At 36.9% G+C, this 13,144-nt stretch overlaps 1 protein-coding gene across 3 annotated transcripts in view; it reads left to right on the top strand.

Moving 5' to 3' along the window:
• Positions 1-13,144, top strand: part of LOC128207480 (uncharacterized) — a 106,702-nt gene that overhangs the window by 56,958 nt on the left and 36,600 nt on the right. For all 3 annotated transcript variants that reach the window (XM_052910427.1, XM_052910426.1, XM_052910428.1), the window contains exons 8-11: positions 6,649-6,733; positions 10,210-10,386; positions 10,850-10,957; positions 11,274-11,343. In XM_052910427.1, the coding sequence (XP_052766387.1) occupies positions 6,649-6,733; positions 10,210-10,386; positions 10,850-10,957; positions 11,274-11,343 (440 nt within the window). The remainder of the gene's footprint in view (positions 1-6,648; positions 6,734-10,209; positions 10,387-10,849; positions 10,958-11,273; positions 11,344-13,144) is intronic.

Genomic DNA, 13,144 nt, shown 5'->3' with positions numbered 1-13,144 from the left:
GCTTTGTGTTGGAATTGATGCAAATGGTGTTGCTTGGATTTACCATTCTCACCTTTTTTAAGAAGATTTTAAAAAAACACGAATAAAAAGCGATTGCCGGCTACTGCTTTCTGCCGGCTACTGCTCTCCAACCAGTATACTAGTCAAAACGGTGTCGTAACGATTTGTTAATTTACTCACCGGGTTGCAGATTCCACAGAGTCGTCTTCTGTCTTGAAATTTGGCAGTTGGGTTTGTTAACATACGCCATAATAAATGAAAGATCGCCAATATAGAATATTTCTGTTGTTGTGGCGGCCATTTTTTAGTCTACGAAGTTCGTACGTCACCCTAAGAGCTTTCGTAGAAATTTCCGTAGATCTACGAAGAAATAGGTGCTTGTTTGTACGAAAATCTTAATAAAACGGCTAAACAGCCTGAGATACATCGTACGAAGTTCGTACGCAAAACAGACTTCGTACGAAGTTTAATAAAACTGGCCCTTATTCTAGTAAAGCTTGGAGTCCGGATTTATTTTTTTAGCAAGTAATTTGGTTGGTGCCAAAAAAAGGAAAAAGTCCAATGTCATTAAATGTAACGGTCAGCTCGCGCAGGAAAAAACCAAGAAAAATAAATCATGCATTCTTAAGTAATGTATTTTAAAAATATCCTTTATGCTACTCTTTCTTCGACCGAGACAGGCGGTAAATCGGTTTGTAACTTTTCAGCCGATTGCCCCTACTATGAACACTGCCCTGAGCGGGCACCGTCCAATAAAATCATTGTTGACCATCAAGTACAATATTTTATGCATAGAGCACTGATAAGACACAAGTAAGAAATGTAATAAATTTGGCACTGTCTGTACATACTGGTGATATCAAGTTGCAGCAGAATTCATAACACAGTAGTTTATCATTCTTCAACTATCACTGAAGATAGCATGACCTTTCTAGTAATGTTTGAATATGAGGAAATGGTAGTAGAAGAAGTATACTTTTCAAGCTGATGGTCCAGGTACACAGTTTGTTTGTGTTAATGAAGGAAGTTGGTGTCATTTCAATCTGTTCAGTTACATGTTATCTTGACAAATTGGTGGCATTAGAACCGAATGGTTTAAAATAAAAGTGAAGACTTCCTTCTGCTGCCAGTAGTAAGCAAAATCGGCTCTGTGGAAACAGTCAGCATTGTGTCATCTGAAACTCCCACCATCCAATCCTCTCTCACAAGGTAGCTCAGATTTTCTGCAAATGTTCACACATGCTAATAATAAATTCAAACCTTGAATACTTATAAAATACCTTACAAAATACCTATCAACTAAAATACTTTAAACAATCAATAAGAAATACAGCTGAAATTAGAGACAAAATAAAGAATGTATTGTATTTGGCAATGAGTGTTTTTTTTCTTTAATTATGGGCATTTGTTATGATGTATCATCTAGACATACACAAATTTTAAGTTGAATGAAACAAAAATGAAAAAAAGTTTTCAAACACCATTGATGCTTGTTGTTTTAAAAATCTCTTAGGCTTTTGGACCAAATGAATGACACTCATCTTAAATTTTCTAGATGTCTGGTGGTTATGCTAAAATTTTATTCACCTGCATTATCAGTATATTGTTTGTTGTGGTAGTTGTAGTGAATGGTTTGAAGGTGTTGGCAACAACATCAGTAAAGCAGAACATCAATATGTCTCCCAGCCAGACATCTTTCTCCACAGCATTGAGCCTAATGGTCACAACCTCATTGTGTTCCTAAACAGTAAGACCTGGGGTTCTTCCTGCATTAGAAGACAAGAAGATGCTAAATAAACTCAGTCATTTACATTTACAGAGAAACAAAACAAATATGTTCTAGCACTATAAAAAAGCAAAGTTATATGCATATTACTGGTGGCTGTTTGAAAGGGATAAGGGCACACTTAGTAATCTGATATCAACAAGTTGATAGTTAGATATTTTTCAGTAGTTAAATTTATATTTTGAAGGTAAAATGCATTTTGAAAAAAAGTATGATATATGAAAGATTCCATACCTGGATTATTTTGCTGGAAACTGACACCCTTGTTTTTTGAAGTGACTGTAGAACATCCTGAAGGAAGACAGTGGCAACCCCTGCAGGTTAACAAACCTGCACCTGATGCATATGCTGTTCATGCACAACCAAACAGCTGTTACATAAAGTGGAATTTCTTGTCCCTAGGCTGTAGAATACTGTCTGTGGATGGTAAAGAGCACTTTTGACCTGCTGAATTTGGTAAGAGATGTTATTGCCATCATGGAATGCCATCTGAGCTCCTGTGGTATACCACATTCCCACAGGCAAAGACTGGGGTATGGCCCGCTTTTTTCAAAGGCTTCATTGATGGAATTCATCTGCAAATACATGTTTCATTTTTAATGATGACGTCTATTTCATCAATTGATCAGTTTAATGATTTTTTTATATGGAAATTGAAGAATCCGAGGTTCATAGTTCATCAATACTGTGCTACAGACGCTGGCAAAAATTTAAAACAACTTCTATCGATAATTCAAAATGACAAAGTAATGGTTGAATTATTTGGTTGCTATACAGTGATTAAATTGTTGAGACCAGGGCCAGTATTCAATATTGATCTTAGCCTTATCCATAGACATGCATCAGTGATTCCATTAAGCCTATTTGTCAGCTAAATATATAGGCAATTAGGTATTTCTAACTGAGAGCTGATGGGGAGGTTTAAGTCGGATAACGGACATTTCATTCACATAAACGGGGGACATTTCAAAGTTAGGTCGGCCAATAAAAATATTATGTGTTACACAAGCATCATGACATTCAAATAAAAACAACAGTTTGTTACGGTTTTCGTTTGATTTTTAATTACGATCAATGCCAAAATCTGTGAAGACTCTGGGTACTTTGTTCCACATAAAATCATTTTACAATGCGTTATTCTCTCGAATAAGGTCGCCAAAGTCGCCTTCTAAATCTAGGCGGCTGGTGGACTTCCTCATCCTCGGAGTCTAATTTCGCCGCTACAACATGGTAAAGGCATGGGACCTGGTACAGGCGCACGATGTGGTATAGGCGCACAACCTGGTACAGGCGCACGATGTGGTATAGGCGCACAACCTGGTACAGGCGCACAAAGTGGTATAGGCACAGGACCTGGTACAGGCACAGGACCTGGTACAGGCGCACGATGTGGTACAGGCGCGGGACCTGGTACAGGCGCACAAAGTGGTATAGGCACAGGACCTGGTACAGGCGCGGGACCTGGTACAGGCGCATGATGTGGTATAGGCGCGGGACCTGGTACAGGCGCATGACGTGGTATAGGTGCATGATGTGGTATAGGCGCAGGATCTGGTACAGGCATTGGACCGGGTACAGGCGCGGGACCTGGTACAAGCGTCGGACCAGATATAGGCATGGGACTTGGAACAGATGCACGATGAGGTGAAGGCGCAGGACTTGGTACAGGCGTGAGACCTGGTAAAGGCGCGGGACCTGGTGCAAACGTACGATGTGGTAAAGGCGTAGGACCTGGTACAGGCGTGGGACCTGGCACAGACGCAAGACGTGGTAAAGAAGCAGGTCCTGGTACATGCTTGGGACCTGGTACAGACGCAAGATGTGGTAAAGGCGTAGGGCCTGGTACAGGCGTGGGACCTGGCACAGATGCAAGACGTGGTAAAGTCGTAGGACCTGGTACAGGTGTGGGACCTGGCACAAACGCAAGACGTGGTAAAGAAGCAGGTCCTGGTACATGCTTGGGACCTGGTACAGACGCAAGATGTGGTAAAGGCGTAGGGCCTGGTACACGCACATTACCTAGAACAGGCGAGGGACCTAGTACAGATGCAAGACGTGGTAAAGGGGGAGGGCCTGGTACACGTACAAGACCTGGTACATGCGCGGGGCCTGGTACAAGCACAAGACGTGGTAAAGGCACAGGACCTGGAACAGGCGTGGGACCTGGTACAGACGCAAGACTTTGCCAAGGCGGAGGGCCTGGTACAGGCGTGGGACCCGGTACAGGCGCGGGACATGATACAGGCGCAGGATCTGGTACAGGTGCACGACGTGGTTAAGGTGGGGGGGGGACATAGGGGGCATCAGTCTCAAGAGTTTAACGGACATGCGGTTTTGTGTTGCTTCACTGTACTACTTGTACAATGTTCTTGTGCTGGCTCAGGAAGTCGTTCCAGGTTCAGCCTGACTTCATCAATTACATAAGCACTTGGATGTTTTTGGTATGAGCGCAAAATTAGTATTGTCTCTTCTTAAGAGACTCTTATTAATGCTTTTTTGCGTTGAAGAATAATGCCTTTAAAGCAAACTAATTCATATATTTCTTGGCCTTAACAGCATAATTCGATTCATACAGGTAAGGTGCAATCGAAATGAAATGTCAGGATATAATCATGTACATTCAAAGTAGTGTAATTACATGTAACAAATAAACATGTTTAGATAATTACAGTGGTAAGTAACTAAAAAGCATTATATATAAAGTAAAATAAAATACATGAACAAAACACATTACTTACCAGTATTCATTATTTTCCTATAAAACATGCATTTTGTATTGGCTACAGCATTCTAGTACACGAAAACTCGTGCGTTTAAAATACTAATTCGTTAAGGTGTATCTTAACGATCTTAAAGGACCTGTTGACAGATTTGCCCATTTGTTTGTATATTTATATGGCCAATCACTTATGATCCTGATGTACTTTACATCAACGTTTTGAAAACAAAATTATAAAAACAACACATGTCCGGAGCTGGCTTTTAAACCCGGGTGACAAGTTTGAGAAAATCCCCATAAATCCTCAATAATTTATCGCCATCCGACATCCAAAGTAGGCCTCGCTATACGTTAGAAATACCTAATCAAAACACTTAGTTTCTAATCTTAAATCTAAGTTGAATCAAAGTTGCTTATTGAATACGGCCTCAGGGCTTTACCTAGTCATTGATACACAATAACCTCTAACTCTGTTTTGCACAGTATCCATTTTGATAAGAAGAAAATATTTATAAGTATCTATCATGTGTCTCCGGTACGCATAGAAAAATTCGACCCGAGTGTACGAGCGTACCCGATTTTTCTATCTGTACCGGAAACACATGATTAATATTTTTTCTTGCATATCTATAATAATCACTTTGTGGAAAAAATGCATAGAAAACAAACTTTTGTACATTTCACTAAAAAGCGCGTGGGACGTTGTTTATTATATTAGTCAGGCAGGCGCATTGTTGCCTTTGTGAGCACTTTTTCAGTCAAAAAAGCATAGTTCGTAGCAAAACTGTCAATCATATTATAGCATTTAACTAAAATTTAGTCAACTTTCAGGACATTAACGGTACAATGGTTTGTGATCAGAGTAGATTATGATTCTAGAGTGCCGTAAGATCTTAAACAAGTTGAATCCAAGTTTGTGTAAAGTTATGGGTTGCCGAGTTTTAAAATATGTTTAATGTACGTGGTGTGGCTTGGATGTAGATGGATACTTCTATATCTACAAATGATAAAAAAAGTCATCCATCTTCAACTAAACGCTCTTATAGATTATACAAATGTTTATAATAAATCAGTTATAATACACAAAATAGTACAAGGAAATTAAAATAACCCATTAAAATTAATTCAAAATTCATTTTCTGGTCAGCCTTTTCCCTCTACATTTATATGGTCAGCTCTCTGGTCAGCCTTTTAGCACAAGACAACGGGCACCTGCTAACATAGTTCCAAAATGGGGGTACAGGCCTGAGGGTGATACAGGAATCCAGTGGATTTCACGTGAAATCCACTCAAAACGTGATATCCACTCAGAACTCATTCATTTTAATAAATAATAACTAATTTTTTATACATATTGGAAAGTGCCACATGAAGGGATTAAATTTCAAATTTTATTGAAATTTGTTAAAAAATTAAGGAGTTAGAGCAATTTTTCGAAAATTGATAGGAAATCGAAGTGAAATCCACTTTTTGAGACAAGAAATCCAATCATAACTCATTCATTTTTATTAAAAGATAAATATTTTTTAAACATATTGGAAAGTGCCTCATGAAGGGTTTATATTCCAAATCTGAATAAGTTTTTCATGAAACACTAGTGTAATAAGAGAAAGGTATTACCTAAAAACAATTTATGTGTAACCGTTGTGTTGTTATTTAACAATGCACTTTTAAATGTTGTGGAGTTACAGTCGGGAGAATATATTTTACATTATGAATCAGCCGCCTTGGGTTGCTACTTGACTCGCGTACTTATGAATAGCAGACAAAAGCTCTATTTCATTTGGCCGTGCACTTCTGTTTAAAACTGGTTCCTGAACGCTTCTGTTTGAGGTATGAAGCTGAGGACCAAATGATGCATGCCTGTTGAAAAGTAGCATGATACCTATGAACGGCACTGCTTTCGCAGTACCTGGTGCTGCGTAGTAGACTTTGTTGGTGGGTGAGCATGTTCCGTCACAAATGAAACAAGCTTCCGAAATACGGCCTAAACTGTATTCACTGCTAATGCAGTGAATTAAAAAATTAGTGATGTTACCGGTATTTCTAACCTTGGTCATGGAGACATTTCAGGGATAGGCCACAGTGGGGGACCTGCCATAGATTTGATTCTTAGATATGTGTATGTACCTTTAATTTACAGGTACACAAATGATGGTGGGGCAGTGAACGACAAGTACTTACGAGATTTCACCAACTTCCATATAGACCAGTACCTGGATTCACAGGTTATTTGTTATTAACCAGGTTTTCACATAGTGAAACCTGGTTATTAGAATGGCAAACAACGTTGTTCGGGCGGGCAGGTGGCGGTCGGGCGGCGTCAAACTCACCTATGAAACTGAATAACTTTAGTAAGGGTTGACATATCTTGACCAAACTTGGTCTATAAAAAGAGTTTATGGAGACCTTTCATGGGATTGCGTTTGGGGTCCCTAGGGTCAAGGTCAAGGTCACTGTTACTAAAAATAGAAAAACGGTTGAAACTGAATAAATTTAGTTAGGGATGACAAATCTTGACTAAACTTGGTCAATAGGAAGAGTTTATGGAGACCTTTCATGGGATTGCGTTTGGGGTCCCTAGGGTCAAGGTCAAGGTCACTGTTACTAAAAATAGAAAAACAGTTGAAACTGAATAACTTAGTTAGGGTTGACATATCTTGACCAAACTTGGTTTATAGAAAGAGTTAATGGGTACCTTTCATGGGATCGCTATTGGGGTCCCTAGGTTCAAGGTAAAGGTCACTTTTACTAAAAATAGAAAAAGGGTTGAAACTAAATAACTTTAGTTAGGGATGACATTTCTTGACCAAACTTGATCTATAGAAAGAGTTTATGGGTACCTTTCATGGGATTGCGATTGGGGTCCATAGGTTCAAGGTCAATCTCACTGTTACTAAAAATAGAAAAATGGTTGAAACTAAATAACTTTAGTTAGGGATGACAGATCTTGACAAAACTTGTTGTACAGGAAGAGTTTATAGAAACCTTTCATGGGATTGCATTTGGGGTCCCTTGGGTCAAGGTTAAGGGCACTGTTACTAAAAATAGAAAAACAGTTGAAACTGAATAACTTAAGTTAGGGTTGACATATCTTGACCAAACTTGGTCTATAGGAAGAGTTTATGGGTATCTCATGGGATTGCATTTGGGGTCCCTAGGGTCAAGGTCACTGTTACTAAAAATAGAAAAATGGTTCAAACTGAATATCTTTAGTTAGGGTTGACATATCTTGACCAAACTTGGTCTATAATAAGAGTTTATGGATACTTCCATGGGATTGCGTTTTGGGGTCCCTAGATTCAAGGTCAAGGTCACTGTTACTTAAAATAGTAAAATGGTTGAAACTGAATAACTTAAGTTAGGGTTGACATATCCTGACACAACTTGGTATAAAGGAAGAGTTTATGGATACCTTTCAACGGATTGCATTTGGGGTCCCTAGGGTCAAGGTCACTGTTACTAAAAATAGAAAAACAGACACAGGCTGAAGTTCTTCTGTCAATCATTAAAAACCTGGTTTCGTCGCATTGCGGCGTTTCTTGTTTTTATATAGATATTTTATTTATTTGTTTATTTTTTGTTAAAGATGATTTTGAAGCAGAAGAGATAAGTGACTGTTAAGTGAAAAATTGGTAGCAATTGTTATTTATTTACTTATCACCATTTTTGTGTTGAGTGGTATGCCATAGTGTTTCGTTTACTTAATGCTAAGGGCAAAAAATAAAATTATTGTTTCTGATTTCAATGCCTCCCCAATATAGTAGTGTAGGTTGGTCATGATTTCTTATGTAAATTGCTTTGGAATGTCAGTCCATCTTTACATTCATTGGTAGATGAAACCTTGTACAATTGATGACTAAAGTGCACTTTGGCCTATGGTCCTCAATCCTCTGTAGGGAGGTTGGTCATGATCAGCAGATGGCACCTATTCACTTTGAAGTCGGTAGGTCACAGTCGTGGTCAGCTTGGACAAAAAAGCTAGTTTGATTGATAACTAGAGTATGCTTGGTCCTACAGTCCTCAATTTTGGCAGGGAGGTTGGTAACTTCTGTTCATTTTGAGGTCAGTAGGTAAAAGGTCTTTGCAGCAGTGACATTGTCCAATTGATATTTAGAGCATGCTTGATCCTACATACTTGTTAGGGGAGTTGTTCATGAACTGCTGAAGACTCATATTGAGTATGAGGTCAGCAGTTCAAAATTCAAGTGGCCTTGAACACAAAAACCTTGTCCACTCAATATAAAGACAACGCTTGAACCTAAGGTCCAGACCTTAAATAACCCCACAGACATTAAATGTGAAATGACTTATTGGCTGCCATAAGGCATAGATGTTTTACAAACACCTCTTGTGCTCAAATAATGGCTATCCTTCCAACAAGGCCCAATCAGGGGCATTTGTCACATGACTGTGACAGCTCTTGTTTTTAAGTACATATTTGTCCATATATCATTGTCTCACTTAATTCAACTGTTTGTTGGTCTGGATTAACATTTACTAGAGTAATCCATAATAAAATTACATTTACACATGTTTCCGAAGCAAGAAAGTACTGAAAAGATGTACTCCAAAATAAAAATAAAATAAAAAATTGTCTGACAGCAATTAAAATATATGGTAGGTTTGAAAACCTGAAATAATATTTTTATTTGTATGCTTAAATGTTTCCTGCTGTTCTGTCTTTTAAGCTCAACTATTTGAGGAATAAGGTGAGCTATACTACTTGCCCTGGTGTCGGCGTTGGCATTGGCGTCACACCATGCTTAAGGTTTTGCATGCAAGCACATTCAAGTCATTATCTCAGGAAATGCATAATGTATTGCATTGAAACTTTAGATATGTGTTCCCAACTATCCAACCTACTTAATTAATGAAGTAAGTTAATACTTGTTTGAAAATAATGCAAATTATGGGCCTTTATTATTCAACTTAGAAATTCTGGTTAAGGTTTTGCACACATAGGTTAATATCTTAGCAACCATTTCACCTACCGGTACTTGAATTAAACCAAGTTAGATAGCTCTATTCTGCATATAATGCTAATTATGGCTCTTTATTATTTTATTATTTTAAGTGAATTTCTCAGCAAATATGTATTGCATGAAACTTTAGATGTGTGTTCCCAACTGTCAAACCTATTTGATTAAGCAATTTAGATAACTCTATCATGCATATAATGCAAATAATTACTCTTAATTATTCAGCATAGAAATTCTGGTTAAGGTTTTGCATGTAAACACACATAGGTTAATATCTCAACAAATACTTGATGTATTGCATTCACAGAGACTTTACTCAACCATCCAACCTACTTGAATAATAAAGTTAGATAACTGTTTGCATATAAATCAAAATGATATCCATTTATTATTTGACTTAGAAGTTGTTCTTAAGGTTTTGCATGTAACAACATTTAAGTCATTATCTCAGCAAATACATCATGTATTGCATTGAAACCTAATACAAGGGCTCCCAACCATCTAACCTTCTTAATTAATCAAGTGCAAGTGCATATAATATAAATTATGCCCCTTTTTTTACTGGGTAAGGTTTTGCATATTATCTTATTTAACAGTGACTCATGCACGTTTCATCAAAACTTTGCAATCCATAAACTTTAAAGCAGCTGAATAGTCGAGTGCACTGTCTCTGTGACAGCTCTTGTTATAAAAATTGATGATAACATATCACTGTTTTAAAGGCTCAGTGTACAAGTGATGTTGAGGGCTGTTTATATTCCTCTGACACAAACATGTACACTAACAAAGATGAACCAGATTCCCTCTGTGTGATTAGTTTTAACCCGGCCCTCGGGGAAGGCGTGGGTGGGGTGAGGATTTTACAACAGATTGTTCCACACAGAAAGTCAGAAATACAGGTACATCATGGATTTGACTCTTATAGTCTACTTTAAAATGTGTATGCATGTTAAGTATCTAGATCTTGCACAGTATGATAAACCCTTGAAAATACTCATTTTGTGGAATAAAAAGCAGAGCAGAAAATATAGTAAAAAATACATGGAGTCCAAATGTGATAATCCAGTCTGCCTTTTAAGCACTAATTAACAGGAGACTACTTTACTGGGTTTTACCAGTTCTTAGTACTTCTTATGCTGAGCACTAGGCAAGGGATCTACCATTTTAGTTTTAAGTGTTTTGTGTATTACATGCAACCTCCAATTCCATAAGCAAACAATCTTATCACAAAGCTATATGTACATGTACATATCATTAAAATAAGGCCTTTGTCATCCATCTAGTACATATATTTATATCTGGATAATGAAGCCTCTCTGATTATTTGTGTATCTGAAAGTTGATCTTGACCCTCATGTGTAGGTGGAGGTTAGGTCTAAGGGTGTTTATATCTACACCAGAAATGCAGCCAGGTTCTCTGTGGCTCAAACAGCAGTGAATAGATTTGGCCTGGATAAGGATGAATATTATGTAAGTCTTTCTAAATATTTTGAGGAAAAGTGTAACTTAATAAGTTAATTGCTATGATAAGGAAAAGTGTAACATAATTATGGGAAATTAATTCCTTTTAAACACCTCTATTCCAAACACTTGTTTATCCGACTCGCTATTTCAAATTTATTTTTCGGTCCCGATTTTATTTATTCTTTGTTAAAAGTGACTGCATTTTCAAATGAATACAAGGGAATATGTACCAATAACTGAAATGTTTTCATCCATATTGCGTTGTTGAGGATATTGTTTGCAAAGTGTGCATGTTTGGTTTTTCATTTTCTTATTTTTGTAGGTTGATGACCAGAAAATTATTCCAAGCATTATAGGAGAACAAAAAAACTTGGAATATTGCAAGAATACAGGTAACTTATATCTGAAATTATTCCACATTGTTTTGATGTTGGTGAATAGTTAAACAAGCGATATATGACATGTTTTATAAAGAAATGTTAGCCAGACAGCTATAACAGTAATCTACTGATTACCTTGCCTTTTAGTTATACTGGTTGCTGGTCAGACGCAGTGGTTATTTCACTTTGAAAAATTGCTATAAATTCATGTGCATAGCTGTCGTACTTACCATACATGTTTTATTAACCAGGTTTTCAATGAAAACCAGGTTATTAGAATCAGAATGTTTTTTGGGGCATACAGGTGGGCATACAGGTGGGCAGGCAGGCGTCAAATATGATTTCTGCCCAATAACTATACATACATGCCATATTCCCCGGCAGGGGGAAAAATTCCCTGGTCCTCCGCTGGGGGATCCATATCCCCTGGAATTAAAAAAAAAAACATATATATATATATATATATATATATATATATATATATATATATATATATAATATATATATATATATTTTTTTTTTTTTTTATTTTTTTTTTTTTTAACTTGCTTAAGGTTGACAGTGAAAAGCATCCATAATATTATGAGTGTGAAATTCCATGATGACTAAGTACAAAAATTATTATAATTAGAGTGTATTTCAGTATATATTCTTTTATTATAAATGTTGATATTGCTTAAAATTTCGCCGCGTAAAAATCCCCTGCTGTAATATCAAAATCCCCTGGAATTCAGACCAAAATCCCCTGGGAAGCCTCTCAGAAATATGGCATGTATGCTATAGCTAGCATTGATGGATAGTAATGAAATTTGGTGTGTAGGTAGCTACTGAGAAGAGCTAGCTTGGGATTGCTTTTGAAGGGGGTGGTGTCAAGGTCACTGTTACCAAGAATAGAAAAATGGTTTCCACCCAATAACTTAAGTAAGAATTGTTGGATAGTGATGAAGTTGGTGTGTACTGTAGGTAGCATATGTGAAGAGCTAGCTTGGGAATGCTTTTAGGGGGTTGAGGTCAAGGTCAAGTTTACTGTTACTAAAAATAGAAATATGGCTTCTGCCAAATAAATTAAGTAAGAATAGATGTATAGTGATGAAAGTTGGTGTGTTGGTTATGTGAAGAGCAAGCTTGGGATCGCTTTTAAAGGTGTTGGGGTTAAAGTCAAGGTAACTGTTATTAAAAGTAGAAAAATTGTTTCGCCCAATAACTTCAGTTAGAATTGATGGAAACTAAACACAAAAAATACTTATCTAGAGTAATTTTCAATTACAAAAGTAAAGATAAAGACTGTTACATTTTCCTCACTCATGCAAGAAATTAATTGGCTGATTGCCCATATTTAAAACGTGGTTTCGTCACATTGCGGCACTTCTAGTTTATTCCATTACGTGTTTCTGACAACATGGCGCTGTCTTGGATTAATAATATATGTTATATGCCATTTTATGTCGCCCTTATTTCAATCACTTATTCGAATGTTTACACTTATGTTTACCCTTTTTGGAATTATGATAAATAAATATATATATATATACATTCACACTTAAACCTATTCAGCCGCGTCTTTGATGTCTTGCATCAAATTTTGTCTTGTTCTTTTACTCAAGATTAAGATGCTATTCTTACTTATAATACAGACCGTTTTATTTAATACTACAATTTATACTGATCTGGTTAAAGATAATTAAATGAATAAATGGTACCGGTATCTATGAACTGCAACAAGCAGAAATCGGTCTTATAATATTTTTGAGAGTTAATAGTTTTTGGAGTCATATCAAATACATTATTCATCAAAAAGAAGCATAAACTAACG

Source organism: Mya arenaria, chromosome 11, assembly GCF_026914265.1.
Source record: "Mya arenaria isolate MELC-2E11 chromosome 11, ASM2691426v1".
Classification (NCBI taxonomy): domain Eukaryota; kingdom Metazoa; phylum Mollusca; class Bivalvia; order Myida; family Myidae; genus Mya; species Mya arenaria.
This window is presented reverse-complemented; position numbering and strand designations above follow the sequence as displayed.